General features: G+C 39.6%; 1 protein-coding gene across 1 annotated transcript in view; it reads right to left on the bottom strand.

Annotated features, from left to right (window-relative positions):
- DOCK2 (dedicator of cytokinesis 2) overlaps positions 1 to 26047 on the bottom strand; it is a 158551-nt gene that overhangs the window by 13390 nt on the left and 119114 nt on the right. Inside the window, exons 31-43 of the mRNA XM_021531902.2 lie at positions 24624 to 24724; positions 24468 to 24526; positions 23072 to 23220; positions 17749 to 17834; positions 13375 to 13531; positions 12156 to 12196; positions 10076 to 10166; positions 8908 to 9027; positions 7238 to 7327; positions 5945 to 6049; positions 4999 to 5140; positions 3273 to 3354; positions 957 to 1041 (exon numbers count right to left, since the gene is read on the bottom strand). Coding sequence (XP_021387577.2) covers positions 957 to 1041; positions 3273 to 3354; positions 4999 to 5140; positions 5945 to 6049; positions 7238 to 7327; positions 8908 to 9027; positions 10076 to 10166; positions 12156 to 12196; positions 13375 to 13531; positions 17749 to 17834; positions 23072 to 23220; positions 24468 to 24526; positions 24624 to 24724 — 1308 coding nt within the window. The remainder of the gene's footprint in view (positions 1 to 956; positions 1042 to 3272; positions 3355 to 4998; positions 5141 to 5944; positions 6050 to 7237; positions 7328 to 8907; positions 9028 to 10075; positions 10167 to 12155; positions 12197 to 13374; positions 13532 to 17748; positions 17835 to 23071; positions 23221 to 24467; positions 24527 to 24623; positions 24725 to 26047) is intronic.

The raw sequence follows: 26047 nt of genomic DNA, 5'->3' as shown, positions 1-26047 counted from the left end.
GAAGACACTCCAGCTGTCCCAGTTTACACCTCTTTGAAGGAAACATGCATCTTATCTATTGTCCTCAGCAATGAAAACATCAACAATTTAGTTCTTGTAAAACCATTTCAAGGTATATTCATAAATGGGCCCAAAACTCAAGTTGGCAAAGGAAGCCAAGGTGCATCCTGAGTCTTGACAATACATTCTGGGATGTCAGAGTAGAGTTTGTGTCTGAAGTGTTGATTTAACAGCAGGTAGGAAGCTCTTACATCAAAGTGTTGACTCTGCTAATCAGTACACACAAACCAGAAATTGTGCATTTTGGAAAGAAATGGCTTTTCCCAGCAGTATGCCAGGAGCCCATAAGGCTCAGATGGGGTGCTTTTCAAAACAAACCATAAAATACCAGATACCTGTAAAATAAAAATACAGACACCATATTTTTTATGCTTAACACTGAAATGTAACTTATGGTGGGGTAGATTTCTTAGAATATTTGAAGAGTGAAGGCCATTCCTTAGCATTCTACCATTAGACATGGGAGTAAAAATGACACAGGCAGTTCTTTCACGAGGTGAGATTTCACAGGACTCATGAAAGCAGACAGCCCTCACCTCATTGCCAGCCTGGCAGCTGCTGAAGTGCTGCAAACTACAAGCAGCAAAGCATTTGATATTTATTTACATGCCACCTTGTTTCCTAATGAAAATCTGTACCAGGAAATGCTCCTGCTTAACACAAACAAGTTGAACATGTTTAACTGCATAATGTTTACCTGCAACTGGAACAGTGATACATAATTAAGTACACAGGGGTAGGGCTGAAACAGAGAAGTCTTGCATTTGGTTTTTTTGAACCAGATCTTAAATTAAGGTGTCTGTAATGAGCAATCCGAGCCTAACAAAGGAGCTAGGATCAAAATTCAGTCACAGTTACCAGAACTACATCCATCACTTTGTCATTAATTTACTTACAGCAAATTCATTTTCAGGGTCAACAGATCCTTTTCTGACTGGTCTTGAATAGTGGAATTTCTGCACGTTGTTTGACTTATAAAAGCTGAAAGATTTTTAAATTACTATTGTAAAATACAGAAACCAGAAATTAATGGATCTTTTTATCACAGAGAAATATTTCATTTTGAGTAGTTGAGTTTTTAATTAAAAGTAAATTTACTGCTCAAAAAAAAAATTACTTTACTGGAAACTCAGAAGGTAGCTACTTTATCTATAAATCATAGTCAACACACAGTATTTTACAAGTATTAAGCTTCAATTTTTTATACCTGGGTGGATTTCCCAGGTATAAAAATTCCAGAACTTCCAGATTAATGTTCAAATCTACAGGAGGACTAGAAGAAATTTTTCCTCTCCTATCTTGCTGTGGCACATGCCCTGCTTGCCAGCTTTATCCTGGTTTATGAAAGGAGTCTCTTTCATTCAAAAGAACTGACTGAGCAGAGCAGGTATTTGCACCTGGAGTGGAACATGGCACATTAAAAAACAATTTAATCATGTCCAATGATCCTGCTCTCAATGCTGAGCAACATTCAACAAATTAAACAACTGAAGCAATTAATAACAATTTCTCGAGATAGATAATAAAATGTATATAAGTGCTTGTAGAGGGGTACACCAATGTAAAGGATCCTTTGCAAATTCATGTAAAATTCATGTTATTAATGTTAGATTCTGTTCTATTCAGCTAATTTTCATTCTCCATCATTGTGAGCACATCTTTCCACTAAACTTGCAACCACTTGGCTTTTAACACACTGGGACTGCAGTTTTGGCTAAGTCTTTTGAGTTTTGGCTAAGTATTTTGCTGTCCAGAGAAAAATCTCTCTTTTGGGTTTTTAGCATTTGTTTTTAAGATGAATTAAATTTAAACCCTTGTTAAGTAAAAGTTAATTTTTCAGGAAAAAAAAAATCTCAGAAATCTCTTCTAGTAAAACTGAACCATGTTTTGAAAGCCCAGAATATCAAATAAAGCAGCCCCAAACATCTGAGTTAAGCAAATCATGGTATGTTAGTTCACAGGAAACTATGATTTCTGATCCAAACTGCTAAGATTTTCTTCATCAGAAAAGTAACACTGAGTCAGATCCCTTTATGCAGTTCCATCTGAAAGGACAGATATTTTGAAGCTCTTTGATACAATAAATGCATTGTCATCACCTAACATAACGAACAATTAAATGCCCAATAAAGTAAACTCATAAAAGTAAATTTTTAAGCCCAGATGTAATCAGCAGTTTGGTTGAATTCTGCAGCTGAGACAAACCATTACAAAATCTCCCCTATGGGCAGAGACTGTACTTTACAAGGAACACTTTGCTACATAAACTGAAGCATTTTGAAGTGTGGCTGGGTCTACACCTAAATGTGGTCCAACAGGGCCACATTTATAATCTGCCTTTCAGTAACTGATTTTAAAATTAATCAGTAGTTCTAATTAGTTGTAATTGAAATTAGAACCACAATTTTTTTTGTGGCTTTTTGGGTTAGGTTGTTTTTGGGTCTGTGTTTGTTTATTTTAAAATCCTGCCACACCAGATCAGTGCTTGGATCTGCTTTATTTACTTTGGTGTATATGGGGAGGTGATTCTCATTTTTCCACTCTGACTCAGTTGCTACTTCAGTGAAGATTCCATAGAGAGGGTTTCAGACCGAGGGCACAGCTGGTTTGGAAGCAGTTCTTGCCCAGTCTGTTCTCAAAACACTTTGGTCAATTCATTTCCTTTATTCCTTTGGTCAATTCATTTCCTTTATTCCTTTCCAAAACCCACACTCCATTGCACCAGCAGAAACCATTTTGCCACCGTGTATCCTGCCCTGGACCAGACAAGATACAAGAAGACTCTACCATTCCAAAGCCTTCATCCAACCACTCTCACCCTGCCAGTCACCCCCAAGAGCCCTCTCCCACCACGTGTCTGAGCAGCTGTGCTGAAAGCTCAGTAGCTTTGACCCAAAGCACAGGTTCCACCTCCCTGCCCTGCACCCATGAGTTATTTCTTCAGTGGTAGATGGGTACAAGCTCTTCCATGGGATTCCTGGGGAACATCCAGGACAGGCTGGATGGAGCTCTGGGGGGTTGCACTGGGTGGCCTTTGAAGGTCCTTTCCCTCACAAACTGTTCTCTGATTCTAAGAATATATAAGTCAGTAAGTTAAACCAACAAAAACTCCAGGATTCATTGGTAAGTGACTGAATTCACAAAATAATGGTTGTCAATTTAGGAATATGGACTGATTTTCATTATACTGTCTACTACAGAAATTCACTTACTTTATGATTTGATCAGGCACTGCCTTATTTTTGAATCTAGGCTGCTCCTCCAGGACTGGCTGCACAGTAAAACATTGGATATCTGAAAGTGTGGAAGTTAAGGGCATGTTATTAGCATTAGTATGAAATACTGTAGGCTGCAGGAGAAATAAAAAAAAAAAAAAATAAAAAAAAGACATTTTCTGATGAAAAATCTGAAGTGTTGAGGGTTTCATTTCTGGAGTTTCCTTGGCCAAAAAAGGAAAAATCTGCCAGTAGTAACCAGTGAATATATATTAATTCTGAACTGCATATTTTTATTATTTCCTGAGCTTGAATATCTGCAGCTGAATTTATCACACTGACTCATTCATTAAATTTTTAAGCTCAGGCAACTTACAAAAATAACATCAACCACATCTGATGTTAACAGTTTCACTGTGTAGCTCTAGGCATGCATAAAGTCATGATGGTTAACATTTCAGTTTGAAATTTGTAACTGAACAGCCCTTTTATTTGAGCTTTCCTTTTTCTATAGAAATGTTGTTTTTAAAATCTGAATATTGTATTTGTAAGTAAATATATCACATGCTTACATATTTCAGTATGTTTGAAACTCATGCCCTCTGGTTAGATCCTTTTGCATAAGTGCAGAAGTAGTGCCTATCTCCTGCTCCTTGCAAATAGATGAGCAAATTCTACCTTAAGGACTGAAACATGTGTTCTCAAAAAAAAACTTAATTAGTTAAGAGACAAGACAGACTTGGGAGAGCCTGGCTTTCAAGCTTAATGTACTATTTTAGACAAGCCTGTAAATACTTCCACTTCAGTCCCAACAGTGTGAAAAGAAAATATTCCCTTTTCTACTCCAGAAAGTTCCAGAGTAATAGACTCAAGAGAGTGTGTGAAGTGTTACAACATTACCTTGAAAAGTAATAAAAGAAAATTGGCATGCTCAAAAAAAAAAAAAGTCTGATACAATGAGGTGATCTCATATCTGCTCAGTCAGTAATGACTCAAGTCAGAAGAAAAAGATAATCAGTTATTCTAACCAAGAGAAATTGAGGCCATTCTAGGCCATTCTCAATGTTTGCAAGTTAATTTTCCTAAGACAATTTCTGAGGGTCCTGGGACATGTTTATGTTGCCAAGAAATGGAAGTGACACGGAAGCATGGTGCCAGTCAGAGCAGTGCTCAAGAAAGACATGAATTAAACATAAGACACAACAGCTATGAATGTGAGGTAACAGAAAATTTGCTGCTTTAAACCGGGTTCCTTCAAGTGCATGACACTGGTTTTGCCATTTGAAGAAAATAAAGCTAAACCATGTAAAAACTACAATGAATTTTCTTCCCTGAAGGGCTGTCAAGCCCTAGCAAGGCTGCCCAGGGAAGGGGTTGAGTCACCATCCCTGGAGGGGTTTAAAAGACATGGAGACGTGGCACTTGGGAACATGGGTGAACAAGGTTTATGGTTGGACTCAACCTTAAAGGTTTGTTCCAGCCTAAATGTTTCTATGATGAATGGAAGAGACAGACTCCTTAGAGCTGCCAGAAAAACAGGAGCTCTCTTTGGAACAAACCAGAAAAGACATGGAGGACGTGTATGCGAAACTGCAAACTGAGCTGCCATGTCGGTAAACTTTCAACCTTTTCAGGAAATTATTGTTTCACACAGATAAACTCATGCTAACAACAAGGTTTCCCAACCCTTTTCCCTCTCGGCCTCCCACGTGTCCAAGGATACGTTGGCCAGGAGAGTTCCTGACGTCCTCTCCGGGTGCTGCAGTCGTGTTCATCTTCTCAGCGCTGGGGAACTGGCTCATCAGCTGGGCCTGGAAGTCCTCCCTCCTCTCGTACTCCTTGCCACGGTAGATGAACACTTTGTTCTGAAGGGAATGAGGAGGGATTGCCTGGGCAGCTGGTGCTGAGGCAGAAGTTGTGTTTTCGTGGCAGTCGGCACAAAGACACAGCAGCCTCCAGGTTTTGGAACGGCTGTTTCTGTTTTCTGAGCATTAACCAGCTCTAAAGCCAAGCACCAGTTTGACCAGGGGCTGGAAAGCAGCACTGACTCTCCAGAGATTCTGGACTCAAAGATTTATTATTCAGAAACAATAACTGGTTTAACACCAGCCTATCATTTCACTGTTTCTCCAAAGATTTCAAGGCAACTTTGGCCTTTAAACTTGGGAAGCAGGGCCTCTTATTGCTTTCCAAGCCTAAAGAAAGCCTCCCTATTAATTATTATATGTAAATGAGGGTTTTAGTAGTAAGAAACATCAAATTTTTAGGTTGTTTTTATGCTCTGAACTCATGCACTACTGCGGTAGAAACAATGTCCTTTTAAAAAACAATCCAGTTGTGCACCACTTCCCAAGTTCATCAGGTTTCTTTGAAAAACCAGACCCTGTGGAGCCTGGATTTCTTTCATGGTAGTCAAAACCAGAGAAAAGTAAAGAGAGCAGATTCAGCATATTTGAGTAAAACCAGTTCAAACTTATGATAATTGTTCTAAAGCAGGAACTGTTGCCATTCAGGGAAAAATTTAGAGCAGTACAAGACACTTGGTATTGAACATGTCAGCTCAAAGCATATTAGAGGTCAAAAAGGGAAAATGGACATTGATCATGAGGAAAACAGGAAAACAAAGGAAGAATGAAAATAGATGCAAATGTATGAATTAATCAAGTTACCCTCAGAAATGTTGGGAATCCTTGGCCATAATATCCAACAGCAAAATAGTCTGGTTTAGGCCTCAGAATTTTCATGATGTTTTCATAGAACTTTGCTTGCTGGATCTGAAAGCAAAACCATCTGTAGTTACTTGTGTTTGGGGGTTTTATCTATGCATTTTTAACATCTACTACACATGCAAGAGCTATCAGCTGATGAGCTACAACAATAATCAGTTTTCACACAGGGTGCTGCAGGGGAACATTAAACACTGTTTACATCTATATGCAAATATAATACACAGAGAAATGGGTATGGCTTCAGCTTTAACATTCGACCTCAGAATTGGGCTTACCCTTAACTTAGGAGAAAAGCAAACAAAGTGATCCCTGGCCACTGATAACATTACTGAAAGAAGACATTTGGAAAAACTCCCTGCCTCAAATGTTTCCCAAGGTATGGGATCAACTCCAATTTTTACTCGGCTCGTTTTAAGGGGACACACCATGTAAAGGGCTTAGAACAAGTTCTTCCATAAAATACCAAGTGTCATTTATGTGTTATGTCTGTGAGAACCCAGCACTGCAACTTAAACTGGTAAAAATGTTATTTAATTCAAGATAAAACAGAGCAAAAGAAGCTTTCTTCATACACAGCACCATTCAGGGATATCATGTTTTAATTCCTATATTTTTTTTTGAGGAAGATTCAGGGATATTTATTGAATGAGCCATAGACAATTGTAAAAAATTATACAAATATGAAATATTGGGAGTAGAAAAAAAAGGTTTGTGGGGAACGGGATCCTTTTTTGATTCGTTCAATTTTATAGAAAACAAATAACCAAATATTTTATTTTCTTTTAAAATTCTCCTTCTATCCTTTGGACCTAGCTCTAATTCCTTGTGCTATAATACTTCCACAGTCCTAATTAGGATAGAATTATTCATGCTTGTCAAGATCCAAGCTGCTAGAATGTAAAGAAAAATTTAGGGGGAAAAGTTCACCCAGGTGTTCTTTCTACCCTAGGGCAGTACAGAGGCTCCAAAATGTGGTCTTTAAATTTCCCTAGTGAGTACATGCTTATTTCATCTACAGACATTTCAAAATACCTCAATAAACAGATGTTCATGCAACTTTACCCAACAGTTAATTTATGAACCTTTACCACTGGATTGCTACAGTGAAATAGGAACTCTTCAACAAATGAATTAAAAATCCATTTTAGATCACAAGCTCACAGGCAGCTATGCTGTTTGAAAAGCACTAATTTCTGTAACTGCAATAATTTGAAGATCTGTATATAATCTTACCAAGTTTTGACTTAGAAGTTCATAGTCAAAAACCTCCTTTTCATATTGCTCTGCAAGTTCCTTGCATAAAGATATGGCTTCTTCCCACATCTGCAATGCAACCACGGATTCAAAAAGTAAATGCTGTACCAACAAACAAGTTCTCAACACATTAGATTTTAACTGCAGTTTTATTGATTATGCTGTCTTTAAAGTGCAGTCATTTATTAACTGTACATTTAGAGTAGAAGACTCAGGGCAATCATAAACTTAAGGAAAGCAGATTAATGTTAAAAAATAAAAGTGTTTTATGATTCATTACAGGAAGGATTAAGTAAACCTACTTTACTATCAGAGTAACATTTTTTAAAAAATCATCTAACCTTTAAGATACATTAAAGAAAAAAAAAAGAGTAAATCACTGAGGTGATGACATTGAGAACATACCCCAAGCACAGAGCAGTTTATGAGGGGACTGACACCTGCCTGTCCTTAAAACACACACCATTAAACAAAATATCCTGCAGCATCCATAACCATAGGGAGCCTTGTCTAGGACAGCTAAATAACTACAAGAGCTAAATTTCCACTTGCCCAGAGGAGCAGATTTCCCTTCCACACAATTTTACATCTGCCTGTGACAGTGACTGACACTGAAATACCAGAGCTGCTTTTCTCATCTGCTGTGGACACTTCTCCAAAGTGGTCTCAAAGCAGGAGCAAACTCCCTCTCGTGAGGACATTCCTCAGATTCTGTCTCCTCACCTGCTCAGAAGAGGCAAAGGGGGCCCTGAGCAGAGCTCTCTGCTGCTGAAGGACACTGCCAGTGGCACATCAGGCCACTGTCACCTGCTGCCAGGTGCTCTTTGGCCAGGTACCCCATCAGGAACTGGGAGGCTTTGGTCCCCCTGGGACAGCGGGTGGGCACTGCTGCACTGCAGCTGCTGCAGATGCCAACAGAAACCTGAGAGGCTGCAGCTGAAACTTTCTGCCTCGTGAATTATAGGGAGGGCTTCTTTTGCAGAAGCAGAAATGAATTGTCTTCTCCCTTTGTACCTTTGGCTGCAGCTGAACAAGACATGACTTAAAGGTTGTATTGGGTCATGGGATTAATTATCTGGCACTGCAGAGTTTCTTCCTGCTTTGTAGTCCTTTGCTTTATTTCTAAAATTCTCAGCTCTAATGCCATTGCACTGACAGGTAATTTTATTAACATTTTTTTGGTCTTAAATTGAACTAAACTGTGTTACTGAGCATCAATCTACTACATTTTAAGTTTAGGATACTATTCTCTGTCCTCTCTGAAACAAATATGTCTATTTTGAACCATCTGGATTCTTTTCAGATAAGGGCTGACTGGTTTAGAAATGGAATCTCTGTAGTTCATACTCTTTTCTTTGTAAGGGGAAGGAGGTTCAACATTTTTTATTGCATTTTGTTGGTGCCTGACAGAGATGCTTGTGACAATGTACTGAGACATTAGCTCTTTCTCTGAATGAGGTCATGGAAAGAACATATTCCTATGGAACAGATATCTCTGGGAATAAGCCTCCAGGACACAGTTTTTACTTGACCCACATTTCAAAGAAGCTTTTCCTCACAAATGTTTTATACAGGGCACATTCATTAAACAGGACTGCTCAGAGTAGCACAGCAGAGAGGTTTGGAGGGGAAGAACTCTCCAGACCTACCTTTCCTTTGTCAAAGTATTCTATGATCTTTTCATACAAATTCTCTTTCAGGTGTCTGTAGGTCTGGGAGCACTGGAACTCTGTTGACATGACTTGGGGTGCACACTGCTCATCCGACCACTGAGAAGGAGAACACATCAAAAAGAATTTTCAAGTCCAGTGTTTCATATCAAACTTTCCCCTCCAACAAGGTCTGCTCCCCTGGGCTCTTCTAAATGTTTTCTTCCCAAGTCTTTTTTATCCATCGACAGACAAACTGGGAAAGGCACAGGTGTTGCATTTACTGCCTCTTCAGACAAATGCTGTATTTCATGTGATAACCAGCACTACACCAAATATTTAAAACATATTTTAAAACGTTATAACTGCCCATCCTTGCCCCACTTACAAATTTTATACAAAAATCTACGTGAGGAAATTAGTTCCTTTTTTCCTCCCAATGGTATCATCTTGATTGACTTGATTTAGATTTTCTTGTATTAAAATATTTCGTATACTGTTTGTCTATACCAATATAGACAGTATATCTCTTATTTGTATGATCATAAAAAAATCAAAATTAAGTTTAAGCAAAATAGCACAAATTTTTATAGTTCTGCAATAAAGTAAATTCCATAAGAAATATCAGATTTTTGCTGAAGAATATTTACAGTTGGAATGTCCCCTTGTAATGGAAATTGATCTTACAAACCATTTTAATTTATACTGTCCATTACATTAGTAAGGAACAATAGTTATAGGGAAAAATAATTAATTACCAGCTACGAAAGAAAGCCCACATAACATGTTTATGTAATACATATTATTTAAAATTAAAAGCTAGATGTCCTCTTGTGATAGCTGGAACTATGTTTAATTTTTATAACTGTTATGTTTAGGGTAGTAAGAATTTACCAAAATTAAAGCTACATTTGTACACAGTGTTCTCACTGTAAAGGAAAACTATTTTTTCTACCATATTTAGTTTCAGCAATATATGGCTTTTAGTCACCTACTGAAAATTTAATTTCAACAATTAATGTTAATTTTGTAGGACCTACTGCAGGATTTCTAACTAGAAACTTGAATACCCTGGTGGAAAATAACTCAGAGATTAAAATATTCACTTAAGAATATAAAATCGAATACTGCAAAAGCTTAATTATATATTGAGTTTAGAAAATCTAACCTTCAGGAGCCACGTATGGAGCAGAAGGGTATATGCTGCTTCTGTGTAATTCTCACAATCTAAATGAAGATCTCGCAATTTGTACAAATACCTGATAGAGGAGAGAGCGAGGATTAGGCTGGAGACTGGCATGAGTGGAATACTGAGTGTCAAAATGTTCCAGATAACAGGAAACTCCGTGGATGTCACACTGTGACTCCCCACAGACTCCTCAAGGACACAGTGGGGCTGAAGCTCTGCTCACGCTTTGCTGTGTTCTCTTTGTGTGCTGAGCCTTGGTGAGGAAAGGAGAAAGAGCCGTCCTCTCCTGCGAGCTGTGCTCAGCTCCTCCTCAGGGAGGAGGGATGGCCAAGAGACCTCCAAGGCCAACATTCACAGAATCACAGAATCACAGAATCACAAATTCACAGAATCACAGAATCATGAGGTTGGAAGAGACCTCCAAGATCATCAAGTCCAACCTATGCCCTAACACCACAATTAGACTATAGCACCAAGTGCCAAGTCCAGTCTTTTTTTAAACACATCCAGAGATGGTGATTCCACCACCTCCCTAGGAAGACAATTCCAGTATTTTATTATTCTTTCAGTGAAAATTTTTTTCCTAATATCCAACCTAAACCTTCCCTGACATAGCTGAGGCTGCGTCCTCTTGTCTGCCAGTTGCTGCCCAGTGGAAGAGATCGACCCCACCTGTCTACAACCTCCCTTCAGGAGCTGTAGAGAGCAATAAAGTCACCTCTGAGCCTCCTCTTCTTCAGGCTAAACAACCCCAACTCCCTGAAACCTTCCTCAAAGGGTTTATGTTACCAGTCCCTCACCAGCCTCGTTGCCTCCTCTGGACGTGCTCAAGCATCTCAATGTCCTTCCTGAACTGAGGGGCCAGAACTGGACACAGCACTCAAGGTGTGGTCTCACCAGTGCTGAGTATAACTGGAGGCACACCTTCTCCATGGGCACAGATGCAACCCCAGCACATCACGGGAGGAAGCAGAAAGTGGAAAATACCAGCCCAGAAAGGCAAAGCAGTCCCTGGGGGTGTTGGGGGCAGAAGAGTTGTTCTAAGTTGAATTTCTCCTGGATCCCCGTGGCAGCATTGCTGCTTCCAGCATGGCTACTGCCCACCATGGGGCTCAAGCTGCATCTACAGCAGCCAGGGAGAAAATTGTATCCATCCTTCTATCTCCCACCAGGAGTTTTGAGACACAGGAGCTCTGACACCTTGCTATGGCATTCCAAGATATTCCCATTCCCAGTTCCAGCCCCAGCTTCTCCTGAGCAGTGACAGCTGACCGTTGTTCCCCCTGGCTGCTCCAGCTCACAGTGCCAGTGTGAGCCCTGAATCACCTCCAGGGCTCGTTTCAGCTTGGACTCTGGGCTTTGTTCTCCAGATTTTGCAGGAGAGGACAGGCAGGAAACAGAGAGTTTTTGAAGCAGCAAGATCTGCTGCAGCCCACATGGCAGAACTCTTGGAGACAGCAGAGGCCATGCCACATCTGCAGGAATTTGCCACTGGAGACAGCAGAGGCCATGCCACATCTGCAGGAATTTGCCACTGGAGACAGCAGAGGCCATGCCACATCTGCAGGAATTTGCCACTGGAGACAGCAGAGGCCATGTCACATCTGCAGGAAGTTGCAGTTGCCACAGAAAATGCCTCAGCTGTAACCCTGCCTGTAGAGTGCTGTATACTGACAGAGACTCAGCAGATTGGGCCATTCTACAAAACCAGAATGTTTTATCTGCCATAGTGAATGTGTGATACATTCTCCCTCAAACCTCAAATCTAGCTGCACTCTCTTAATTTTAAACAATAGACAATGAATATTGAATGATATGACAAATTAAAAGTTAATTCTTGTGGGAAAAATGCTGCTGCTGAATACATAGCACAGATTTCCAGTTGTTGAAAGCTAAACTAACAGAGTGAGAATGCAGATGAGGCCAGGGTTGCCACAGAGTCATTTGGGATAGTAAAGTAATAATAATACAGAAATCCAAGCACAATAATAAAACCAGAACTCACAAGACAATATTAACTGCCCTCTCCAAAAGATATCCAATAGAGTGGTTGCCATACCTGATGTACATCTCTTCACGGTTAATGTTCTTGTAGAAATTCTAGAGACACAAATATTTAAAGTTACCTCTTAATGTCCTTTAATAAAATGCTATACATATATATATATATATATATATATATATATAATACACATACACACATAGACTGAGGTTTTGCTTTCCTTGGTAGTTAGAAAGCACAAACAGTGTGAAATGTAGATTATTTACAGTCTATCTGAAGTTTAAACCTGGAACTACTTCTTCAATTAATATTTTTATTAGTTATATGTATGGTTTTATACATACATATACTTTTCCTAGTTCATAATGGGATCATTACTGAAGGTTTTTCTATTGGAGAAGAGGAAAATATGGTTATCCAAATACATTAACAGAATAAACCACATGCTCCAGCTACACTTAGTGGAAGCTGGTATGTGTTAAAGCAGATGTGTAGCACTGTAGTTATGGAGCACTGTTGTACAAATCCTCTAAAGGAGCCAATCCCAGGAATAAAGCTCATTTTTTGTCACCATAACATGTTTGCGGGAATGCAAGTTGCTAAGGCTGTGCAAAATGGTCTGACAAGACCATTGATGGTATGACAAGGATGGTCTCTTGAAGAGTTGCAGAAATGGACACCACGTTGCACGGTGATTATTGAGGAACAGAATGTGTGAGTGTCATACTTCAAAGGTGGGAAAGGTTCCTCCTCAGCTTCGAGGAATTTCCTGATGGAAGAATCTCTCTATGCAATATCCTCATTACAAAACAGGAATAGAAATGAAGACAGAGTGGCCTAGGATGAGATCAGAGCCTCAAACCTCTTGGCACCCAACTGCAAAGGTGCCTTGCAGGTTTCCTGCCCACATTTGGGAACTGTAACTACTGAGATGCTGAAGCAGCAAGTGGGTGAGCTCCTCATCACAGCTCGACTCTGCCAAGAGCCCACTGTCCCATTAAGCTTGTACGGGCAGGTGAGCAGCAAACTTCCTTATTTATCCACAGAATCAAAGTGGATAAAGCGCACAAAGGAAAGTTTTCAGTTGCTTTCAGACTCGCATATACGTGCAAAGAGATCTAAAAATCTCTTGCTGCAAAGTTTAAATCACTACAGAACATTGTCACCCGCTCCTGCCCCCAGGAAGATTTGTCTTCCTGTTCAATAAATGGACTCCAGTGCTGTCCCCTCCTCAGGGGGACTCTCCTGGGTGCTCCAGAGCCAGGACAGGACGTACCAGCAGGTTGACGGTGCAGCTCATGCGGTTGTCTTTGCTCTCGTCGCTCATCACGGCGCGATAGTCCAGCAGCCTCTCCAGGAGCCCTCTCACCAGGCTCACAAAGCTTTCCACCAGGCTGCAAATGCCAGGGTGCTGCTTGGCACACTCTGTGAGGCTGCAAATACGGAAATATTGGTACAATTCTGATGGCAAGTACTGAATTAGGTCTAAATCAACTGCAGAATGCGCTGGAAATTCCCTCTGTGAGTTGGTAATTTAGATATTCAGAAGAAAAATGGCATATAAATCAAATGGAAAAAAAAAAAAAGAAAATAAACATTTACTTTTCCTGTGTGAAAATGACTTTGAACTCAGGGGTGTACCCATGTGGCAGCAGCTCTCTGGGCACAGAGAGCACACATAGATTTTCCAAGGCGTTGTCCTGGGAAAGGCTGTGAGAAGCTCAGAGAAAAGAATGAGAAACAATTCTTATCTCCACTTGCTGCACCTCTTGTTGTGAACATGTGGAATGTGTTATGGAGATTTGTTTACCAAAGGGTGGTCTCTTAATTGGCCAGTGGTGATGGTGTTTGGATTCAAGGACCAATTGGATCCACCTGTATTGTGACTGCCTGTAAGGTGATGGGTTTCTTAATTAGTACAGTATAATAAAGTGATGGATCAGCCTTCTGAGAAGCATGGAGTCAATGCTAATTATTACCCTTCAGGGACACCATGTTACAACATACCCACAGCTTCTGGACAGAGAAATCTCCATCTGTGCTATCACAAATTCAAGTCTCTGGGATGTCACACTATTGCAATAAACACTGCACCTTCCTTTCCTCAGCAAAAAATGCAAAAATATTTTCCTTCTCTTTGTACTGGTACATGTGAGTAAAAGTTCAGACAAACAAAAATTACAGTTTTAGCTCAAAAAAGACATCCCCAGAGTAATTTTACTTTGAGAATCAAGCAGAACAAATCAACTTTCTGCAGATTGAAAAGAGCAGCTTGATCTCTTCTGACAAAATACAGGAAAGGGAATTTTATATTTTGGCATCATCAGTTTCAATATATATTAACAAAATATTAGCATATACTGTTTCTAAAAAGTGCTGAAATGATTTAGGAGCAGAGATCTCATTTTATTGTCAGAGATTTGTTTTCAACATTTAACTGTTTAAACATCATTAAGTGATTAGCTACGTCTTGTTAAGGAGTATTTTCTTTCTTTGCTTAAGAGAAATTATTTATTTCATTGTGGTTTTTTTGTTTCCTCTACTTAACATTCTGGTTTTCCATTGGGACCCTCTCTGACAAACTGCATTTTTTATATGTTATATATATTTATATATACACACACACATATATTTTCACATATATAATTCTAGGTACAAGCACTGGGTCAGGCACAGATGCAGTTAATTTTCTCCAAGGCAGTCCTGCTTTGTGTTGGTAGCTGGCAAGGTTCTGACCTCTCAGTGCTCAATTATCAATTGAGCTCTACATCATTGTTTTCCAGACACCCAGGCAAAAAAAAAAAATTAGTACCTTTATGCACAGTATTTTTTTAAACTCTAATTACTAAAGTATACTGTTTTAATTAATAGCAAAACAATTTTTTAAACTCCTTATAATTATTTGAGTCTTTTTCAGAAAATACATATTCATATTGACTTCAGTTGCAAAGAAATCCTCAAAGCTCTGGCTTAGAATGGAACCTCTGCAGAAAACACAGGAATTAAGCTCAAATTCAAGCAAAGTAAAAGCAGCATCCAAAGTTTATTCTTTGGATGGTGCAGCTGCAGTGGAGTCAATGTCCTGACACAGAGGGAATGTGTACGTGGATGTCTGAAAGAACATTTATGTTGTAAAAGATAGGAGGGACAGAGGCCAGCAGATAAAACCAGAATACTCCAATTGCTCTTGCCTGACTGGTCTGAAACTGAAATATTTAATCAATAACTGGCACATGGCTTATAAAATACACTGCAAATGGAATGGAAACACTAAAGGGGCTAAGAGCTGACAACTGACAGAAAAGGTTGGAGCACATTAAAAAATGTTTGTGGGAAAGAAAGTAAGGAAGCCTCAGAAACACATAGGAGATTGGAATATTATACAGAAGTGGTGTGATTTTATATCTACAAGTATCAGAAACAGTGTGAGTCACTAATGAAGGAAAGTACAGCCACCATTCAAGTGACTATTATGGATTTCTGCCACAGGGTCCCTGGGAGTTACAGCAAACAAGGCAGAGCTGTGAACGTTCCCTGAGTGCACAATGAGCACAAGGCACCAAGACATCACATTTCTTCCCAATGCAAGCTACAAAACATTGACATAAACCACAAACTATTGCTGGGTCTCACCCAGCACGAACTACATAACTCCAGTCACTAAAGAAAGGTGAACCAGAGTCCACATAAAGAACTACAAAAAGTACAGGAGAGGAGAATGCCCGTCTCTTCAGGGAAGATTAAAAAATTGTAGTGCTCAGCTTTATATAATAATCTCAATAAAAAGGACCGAAAAACTTCAGAAGCTTTTTTTTTATGCCCAGCAGGGAGCAATAAATCTTTGAATTTTTAAACAGAGCTTGAAAAAATTAGAAAATTTTAAACAAAAAAAAACATTTGCAATAAAGCTTGAGAAAAACAATTGCATAGTATGGGCCACTGCAATGATGGGGAAATGGAAATCTGCCAAGTGCCATTTCCTTTTGTGCCTGTATTAGGAACTAAAACTTGCCAGAGCTCATTTTCTGAGCCTGAGGACACGTGGCATGGCACAACTTGTGCACTGATTCTCCTGGATTTCCCCAGGCAGGGCAGCCCTGTGTACTCTGCCTGTGAGAACAACCCCTCACCTGTCCCACACCACCCCAGCTTCCCCTGGGCTCTGCCTAGGACAGGTCCCAGCCCCTCATGGGCCACACTCACATTTAGGTCTAGGGGCAAATGCAAGGCAGTGCTGGATTAAACTTCTGCTGAACCTGTTTAATTTGTTATTATGGGCGTGGAGAAGTTCCCAGCAAACAGCAGTGTGGGCAGATGTTGTTTGCAGAGGTGAGCAGAACACAGCAGTCACTGAGTGCTGTAAATATCTTCAGTGCCTTCAGGAGACACCTGGAACTGTGCAGGGGTGCAGAGAGTTACAGGATGGAAAAATGACCAAATGAATAAATGTGGAGGCAAATTTGACTGGGTTGGAACCGTTGGAACAGGGAGTTGGGGACAGAGGCTTGAAATCCCTCCTTTGAAAGGTGTAAATGTTGGAAGAATGAAACCAAACCAACTGAGAGAACAGGTCCTACTACAGGCAGGTCACCAGCCTCTGTTCCAACACTCCATCTACAGGAGTCATTCAACAAAATCTGGAGATAAGATGAATTGTCATCTTTAGAAATGTGGCACCTTTGAACTTGAGGCCATCTAGAAAGTGGGACAGTACCAAGGGGAAGAGCCAGATTTGTCAGAGCAAGAAGGGGGCCTTGCAAAGGCAGGAGATCAAAAGCTCTGTACTGTGCTTGATGGCACCCCCTGACTGCACTGCTGAAAGATGGGGTTTAACTGGATAGTGCCACTTTCCAAAAAAGCTCTGGAATGAAAGAGCAAAGTGCAAACAAGGCAAGCAAATAATGTTCAACAGCTCAAAAAGAGTAAACTTCAAATGGTCACATACACAAGATCTGAGGGAAGCTTTGCTTTTTGCATAGATAAAGTCTCAGTTTGAACACTCTCTGTAGCTTTAAGGCAATATAGTATTTCAAACTAGATGGAGACATTGTAGGAACATCCAGAAATCATTCCATATGATAAACTGAAATACTGGGGTTGTTTACCCTAAGGGAAATCCTGAAGGAAACTAGACAGCAACATTCAAATTTGATAAAAGCTGCTGCAAAAAGAAACAGAATAAATGATTCTTTGTGTCCCTGTGTATGTACCCAAAGCTTTCATGGTTCATCTGATGAGAGATGTGACTTTGTAAAGACTGCTACCCCTACCCAGAAATACAACCCATACAGGGTAGCAGGTTTTGAGGAAGTAAAACATGCACACAACATCACAAAGCCTTATTTAAATTCAGACTTGTCTGAATAATCCCTTGGATCCAAATCTAGACATGTAAAAATGCAGGTTAGGTATAACTTCTTCATAACTTAGCTGAAACACAAAACAATGAAAAGCAGCCAGGAAAATAATTTCAATGAGCAAAACTGCAATGCAAACCAGGTGTAGTTAAGCATCATGGTATTTCCAGTCCCTTAATGAAAAAAGTTGTTAAGATTCTATTTTAGGTAAGGTTACCAACCTGAGAACTGGGAACAATAAAACAAACACATCCTGAAGGCATTTGTTCTATTTATTCTCATGCACTACTTACATGGACTCAAACAACTGCATGTAGTGTTCATCCCCTCGTCCTCCTTCCACCTCGTGATCCAACTTCAAAATGATTTCATTTTCAAACTAATAAAGAAAGAAAAATCAAAACACTGAGCAGCTATCCAGAGGTCAACACACTTCAACATGGCATCAAAGATGTACCTTTGTGTAATTATGTTCCTTATTCCCAAAGGTTAAATGCTTGGGCATATTCTGGTGTGGGCTTTTAGCACAGCTGAAAGCCTGGACACAGATTTTCACAAAGCTTCCCCTGAACTGAGCACATGAGACACAAGCTCAGGGTTATTGCAGCTACAGTCTTTGTCCTCGTGCAAACAACTGCACTTTGTTCAGAAGGTAGGAGAGATCCACCTCAGGGTTCTTGACAAGTCATTAACACATCAAGAGGCACAGGGAGAGCATTAGTGGAGACGTACATTGAAATAAAGCTCAGTTGCTTTACATAGATCTAATTATTAAACCACTGTAAAAATGACAGAATTCATTACTGTGCTAATGCAGCAAGTTTTCACGTTCTTCTTTGATACAAAATTTCACACAATTGTCAGTACATGAGTAATTCTGTTTCTCCCTGGAGTGTTTCTGTGTAATTGAGAGCTTTGGCAGGCTGGGATCCAGATCATCCCATCAGAGAACTGGAACTCTCATGGTACAAAGAATTACTGTAGTATTTCAGACATGGTTCTTTCAGATAACTGCAGTGCAAAATATTTTACCTTATTTCAATATATCCTCATCAAAACATTCAGCTCTGAGCTGAAGAAGCCAAGCCAGGGCTATACAGAGAAAACAGTCCTTCCTCTTAGAGCACCAAGCAGGTCACACATCTCTTCAGATGTGTTTTTATAGTTCCTTCAGTTTTAAAGAACATTATATTCTAAAGGAAAATGTTACTAGATGTACTTCCTTCAAGTAGGTCATGATTCAGACTCTCTACCCAGAAAAATAATTCATCATTTTACAAGATCAAAGGCCAAACTTTCTTTCCCCTCTTTCCTCCAGTGTCCAACCCAGATCTATTGGCCACCCTGATCCTGCAAACTGCTCTTGAGGCAGAAACTGAAATGGTTTCTGCTTCTTTCAAGGAACTTTGAAACAGCATCTTGAGCAGCCAAACTTCTCCACTGCTCACACCAGGAGCAAAACGTGGGCTCAGAGCAGTGGCAGCACAGGCACACTGCTCTGGAAAGGGGCAGGGAGGAAGGAGCCATTTCCACCACTTTGTTACTTGCAGGTTTTGCTGCTCTAATGTCAATTCTTTCTCTGTAATTGGAATACAAATGAAAGACTGCCTGTTGAACAGAATATACTAATATTAGGGAATAAAGAGCTATCATTGAAAAATAGCTTAACAGAAAAAAAAATACTCTGTCTCATCTTGGCTGAAATAGAAGTTTAAAGGGCTCTGAGTTAATTTTTATGTGCAAGCAGGATGGATATTAGTATTTAACGTGTGTAGCACAGGTGCATGGCAATTTCAGGACAAGGAAATATTGAGAAAACCATCCAATCCAGCCATTTTCTGTGGGCTTACTGCAGTAAGACAAATCTGTGAATATAGTGCAGGTCAAGCACCAGTTAAATCCATCTCTTAAATCCTTCCCAGTACTTATTCAGCAGGTAGAGAATTGATTACTTCTCAAAGAGGCAATATTTTCACATTTCAGGATCTAAACAAAAAAACTCTTCCTAAGCATCTTTCCAGCAGTTTCTCAACAACCTGCAGGAAGTTAAAACATCAGTTGCTTGGCTCAAATGAAAACTTGGCAGAAATACAGAATAAAGTTTTAAAGTTTCTGTGCCAATTCTGGAAAGTGTCTTTTTCCTCTCACTTAAACAGAGTGTGCCTAATTGCCACTGGCACCAATTTAGCTGTAAACCCACCTGCTTCTCTAATAGATCCAAGGAATCTCCACTTGGAAAACACATCCATGTTTTCCACGTGGATCTCTCTGAAACACCAGGCTGTACAACTCAGCCCTGCTGCTGATCTTGCATCCTTCTGAAACTTTACACATAACAAGATTTTGAGAGCTGAGAGGAAGAAATGTGGCTATTTTCAGCAGGTGGATCTGCTGTGCCAGAGGAGCTTGCTGAGGACACCTGAGCCACCCTCTCAGTCCCCTGTGAGAGCTCAGAACAGCAGGACACTGCCCTGCAGTCAATGTCTGCCCTCTGACAAGGAGTCTGGAAACCCAAGCACACAGCAGCAGCCAGCACTGATTTCTGACACGGTCCCACAGCAGCCAGGAAGGAAAGCAAACACAGAAAACTTCCCCAGATGGCTCCAGCAATTGGCAGAACCCACGAGAGATACTAAACTGAAAATACTAAACACAAACAGAATGATTTATTTGAGCAAAAATATAAACACAGATGAATTAATCTTTCCTAAGTCAAGTTAAATCCACAATGTAACTCAATTCCATGTTTATTTAAATGATATTTTCATTTACTCTGCAAAGAGCCAATTTTCCTTGTTTGTTTTTTTTACTTGTTTCTTTAAGCAATAATTTTCTAACTCCTGGTCCCAGATCACAGCTAGAACAAGCAGGACGATGTCTCTTAATGATGTGTCTTCCTTTGGGATAAAATGCATTGATGATGTGTCTTCCGTTGGGATAAAATACATAATATCAATAAAATGCACAACCTGATCTTTCAAGGAATGGAAAGATGGGTTATCAGCATTTGGAGGATGGGACTTTCTGAACACATGAGCAGTGAGCTTGTCTCACATAAGCAATGAGCTGCTCTTTATTTGAAGGAGAAAGGAATACATTTAGAGAACTGAGTCTATCCACAGACACTGAGAGATTAATAAATTGGCTTTCCAAGATTCCCAGCTCTCTGAGCTCATGATAGGCAGAGCCTCCATAGCTAAAATTAGTAGATATTAATGGCTCCCTCTCTACATCTTCAATGAGAGTTAAAATTACGAGTTATGTAACACTGCTCTGGGTGAATGGGAAATACATGTGCAAAGTAGAAGAAAGGATTGCAAGAAAATATCTTACTGTGTCCTACACCTACATACAGATTCCAAGCCATTACATATATGTGTAGAGCAATTCATTCTTGAGATAACCGCAGATGGAATTTTGTTTTCTCTGGGATTAGACTATTTCTTTGAAATAGCTAAATAAAATATAATTCTTGCTGGATAAATTTAAATTACTGTCTATCCTTACTGCCTGTATGTTGTGTGCATACAGCAGGACACAGCCCCCAGATCCAGCACACCCCCTGTGCCCCCCAGAACAGAGCCCTGTCTTAGCAGAGGGATGGTAACAGAGACAGGATTTTTGGGAAACGTTATTAAAACATGTTGGAGGTACCAGACAAGATCTGGTTCCTGTGCTAGTACAGGCTCAGCTCATAAAGATGTTTCTGTTTGTGATTTTTCCCCCCTCTTCTCTCATTAGAGAAGATTAGATTAGAAATAAATAATTTATTTTTAAAGTTCCACAAAATTATGTTTTAAGTGAATGTCATTCTGGGCTCCTGAGTGCCCCAGGCACTCTTGAAATAACATGTTGTCATTCTCAAAATTTTATACTAAAGCTTTAAAAAAAACTAAATGTCAATTTGCAAATGAAAATTGCCCACTACCAAAACCTGGAGTTTATGTGTTTGTGCACCCTGTAATTAGCCATTCATATTACTTATTTGCTCCTTTAAATCAAGGTGGTAACAATTTTAACACATAAAACTTAATGTGCCTTTCCTTTAAAATGCATATTTTAAAAAACTTACCAGAATGGCTAAACTTACAGAGGCAAGTTTTTTATCTTAATTGCCTCATCCATTGCAAAGGAGAGGATAAACCCCATGATTCTTGATGAGCAAATGATCCCAATTCCTAAAGCAGAACATTAGAGTCCAGTGAGACTCAGCTGCTCAATTATGAAATAGTTCTTGCACCATCTGATGAAAACTCCCCCTTAAGGTGCAATAAACCCAATGTCCTTGTTCCTTGGCACTGTAAAATACCACCTGAAACTTCTTTTTATGGCAGGAGAAGTGATTCAGTGGGCACTGGAGTGCCTGGCCTCTCTCTCCCAGGCTCCCAGGCTGCTGCTCCTGTTAATCAGGCAGGATGAGTGATGGGTTTCAGGATTCCTGGGCTGTACAGATCTGTGTGTCTCTCCCAAGAGATGAGGTATAAGCCATGAGAAGGAAAACATTTTTAAGAAGGCAAATATAGGACTATCAGGACACAGAGGGAACAGATGCACAGAAACAAAGTGGTTTTTAATCTTGGCCTTGAACCAAAAGCTTTGCACTGTGGAATACAGACCAAAATGGAAATTCCATCTGCTCATTTGTTCCACACTCCATTGACACAGAAATGCCCCAAACGATTTAAAGTATTAAACATAGCTGGGTATACGTGATATTTATATTTACATGTGTCCAAAATTATGCCTTTCTGTTTGTAATTTTCCTTTACACAGATTGCTCTGAATTAATTATTTGTGTAACTGCAGAGCTGAATATCCAGTTTATCATTTACTGTGGGAGGCAGTGTGCAAACACAGAACGAGGTGATTCCATGCCCAAAGAGATCGAGGAGAATGGAGATGTCACACAGGGATGGATATTCCACTGCCCAGGCAGACACAGCAAGCAGTGGCAGAAAATTCAGATTACAATCCCTAGTGCCCCACCATCCCAAGTTCTATTGCATCAATCAAAAAGATTTCATAGTAGTGACTTAAAAATTCTTTTTCCTTTTCAAAATGACTGCCACAAACACTCCAAGAATTTTAGCTCTCCACAGTGATTTTTCTCCTCACAATAAACATTTAAAATGGTACAGTTTCCTGATAAATCTGATAATATATATTTAACTATTCACTGCTACTCCTGTCAAAGACTCTGTATTAAAACCTGGAAGTTTTGGCTTACCAATATCTATGTCACAAGGAAGGGGCATAAGTAAATATTATTTAGATTATATAGGATCCCTAGAGGTCATTCAGTTCTATCTCCTACTTAACAAAGGGCTGACTTCAATGTAAGTATTGCTGCTCAGAACCTTTTCCAGTAAAATCCTGATTAAGATCCTGCAAACTCCCTGGATCTCTTTGTTATCTCAACTATTTCTTGCTGTCAATGCAACAAGTTTTGCCTAAGTCAAACTAAGTCACTCTGGAGATTCTCCATTTGCTGCTTCTTTGGTTTTAATATTTGGAATTTCACTCTGTGTAAGCAGAAAACTCACTTGATAAACATTTACCAGAAATACCGAATGTGTGATATTTAAATGCATTTTCACACAGAGCATTTGTAATTACCTTTTTGAATTCTCCTGTCCTCTGATATTCACACAGCATCATGTCAAAGAAAATTGGGATCGTGGCTTTTCGTAGTTCAACTTCTGGAATAAGAGTCATTTCCAAGATGGGCCCAACCATCCCCGGAATAAAGCAAATTTTATTCTGGCCTGAAACAAAACCAAAAATTGAATATTTGAAGAGCAGATTGCATATTTTTAGGAAGACATCTAGTAGCTACAATCATTTAAAGTAGTGTTTAAGCCATCTGTGTTGGTCAAGTCTTACAACTCAGTCACTTCATTTCTTCTCAGAAGCTGGGGCATGTGGATGGATAATGTCTCCTTCTAAGGTTACAGAATGCAGTGCCAGGAATGCCACAGGAGTTGATATTTTCAGTAAAGAACTCGATTTTTAAAGTTTTTTATATCTCCTTATAAATATTTAGAGTAGAAAGTAATAAATTACCCTAAGAACAGCCCAGATTCTACCAGCAGGACACAGTAATGTCACATGGAGTAACCTTCCTATGAAGGAGAAAACCATGACTGGCTTTTAGGATAAAATTAGATTAATCAAACCAACCAATGGACCCAAAATCAGCAGGAATAACAAAAACACCATCCACAGAACTCAGGTGCTAACCCCACACTGAATTGTCTGGTAGCACCAGGGTTACATCAGCTGCCAAAAACACCCAAATGTGCAGAGCTCAGCCAGGTCCCAGGCGTGGCTCCAATGCTGCCCTGGAAAATGGAGCAGAGCAGCACAAACCCAAGGAGCTGTGAGAGTGTCAGTGCTGCCCAAACCTTGTGAGGAGACAAAAATGTTCTCATCAACAGAGGTGAGACTTGTTCCACGCTCAGGAGCACCTGAATCTGATGCTCCTCTCTGCTGTGTGCCATCTGAATTGTCAATGAGAATGCCACACAGAAATGGTGCAGTATAAAACAAATATTCTGCCTCGGTTCAGTTAATAAGAAATGATCCCAAAGGAGTTAATGAGAAACTTTCAAAGGAGGAGCAGCAGAACCTGGCTGGGTGACAAATGTAAAAATTTTTTGGAATTTTAATCCAAGCAGATTCCAAATCTGACTCTCCTAACTTGCAGAATCATAGGTTCAGGCTGAGCAGTAACCTTCTCAGGGAAAATTCATCCAGTCTCAATCTTGCAAAATAAGGTTCTGAAATCTGATTTCAGTCATGTTTGAAATCTGAGAGAAGGTTTTGATTTCTCTTTTAAATACAAACCTGGCAGTGGTCCAACTGTATCTCGGCTCCAAGTTTAATCACAGGAATGAAAACATGTTTTAAGTTCAAATAGCATACAACAAAAGCACTTCATGTCAGATATTTTTCAATGGAAAAAACATTATATGAGAGATTCAGTTGCAGTGAAGCTCAGTTTGCTACTCACCAAGTTTGTACCACATGTCACGGATAGCAAAGCCAATTAAACGTCTCATATCTCCATATCTGGGAGGAAAGGAATATGAAAGGTATTTTTATCATTATCTTTTAATCATTTTACCACAAAATTAAAGATATAAGCTAAAGGATATATTTTACTTACTTGTTTTGGATTTTGTTGTATTTTGCATGGGAAAAGTTTTCTAGCTGTAGTGAATCTTGGGTAATAAAAGCCACAGCCAAATGAAAATAGTTGTTCCACAGCTGTAAATTGAATATAAGGAAATTATAATAATTTTGAGGAAAGCAAGAATAATATTAAATGATGTATAATGCAGAATAATTTATGAAACCAAATGAAGCGAGCAATATGATATTTTTATGTTATGCAGAGATGTACATCACTAGTATTATGCAATTAGCAGAAAAGCAAGAAAGATGAATTTTAATAACCACTACTAAACATTTGCTCTTAATAACAGAGCAGCTGAATAAATATTGCTAAAAAAAAAGATTCACATGAGATTCATTAACTAACAACATTAAGCCCTGAACCAAAGCAGGACGTGGGGAACATGTTACATGCTGGTGGAGCTTACCAAACCAAGCTAAGGCATCTATGTAATTACACTGCATTTGAGCACCACTTCAAAAGGCATCTCCTGCCTCCTCTTCAGATCCTAATTCAACAGCCCTTTGTATGAAATTCCAGTGTAATTTGTGAAGAGCTCTCCACATGGAAGAAGGACAAAATACATCCCTAAATAACAGCTGATAGTACTGAATCTGTACTTGAAGTAGACAAAAGGCCTCTGTGCTTACGGTGCACAACCCTTCATTCCTGAGAGCAAACTATTTGTTCTACAGACAATTAAAAACAAGCACTTCTCACACACTAGAAAGGGAAAAGAGAAACTTCCCTAGGAAATACAAATTTAAGGAAGGAAATACAATTTTCAGAAGCTTTTAGGCAGTCAGCGGCAGCTTTAAACACTTAAAAATGCAGCTGTAGCTAAAAGCAGTGGTAGAGCTCAGTGAGAGAGCAGAAGGCAATGAGGAACATATCCAGTGGTGGTTCAAAGGATGGAACAAAACACGGGACTGAGCTCTTCATTTTGTATGGTGCAATACAAGCCTGGATTGGGAACCCCCACTAAACTGGAAACAAAATATTCTATCAAAAACTTTAGTGGTCTCTGCCCTTTGTAGCCTGGAAAACTCCAATGTGCAAATAACCAGGAAAACCAGATCCCAACACACAAAACCACACCCAGAACCACAGACATATCCCCCAATAAATACAATTCTCAAACATCCTCTATAATTTGAGGATGATCCTGCTGTTAATTTGTCCGCTGGAGGCTGTGCCCAGCAGAGCTGCTCCTCCCAAAGCCCTTGGAGGGCTCTGTGAGTGTGTGTGAGCACAGCTGGCTCTGCTGCACACACCAACCCAGCTCTGCAGCCAATGCAGAGCCTTGCTCAGCAGCACAAATGTTGTTTATGCTCTGAAAGTATAGATATTCACAGATCAGTCAGAGAGAAAAGGAGAGATTTCTACCAGGCTAAGCCTGGAAAAAGTCTGAGAGG

Source organism: Lonchura striata, chromosome 15 (genome assembly GCF_046129695.1).
Source record: "Lonchura striata isolate bLonStr1 chromosome 15, bLonStr1.mat, whole genome shotgun sequence".
NCBI lineage: Eukaryota > Metazoa > Chordata > Aves > Passeriformes > Estrildidae > Lonchura > Lonchura striata.
Note: the sequence above shows the minus strand (reverse complement) of the source record. Positions and strands in the feature narration are given on the sequence as shown.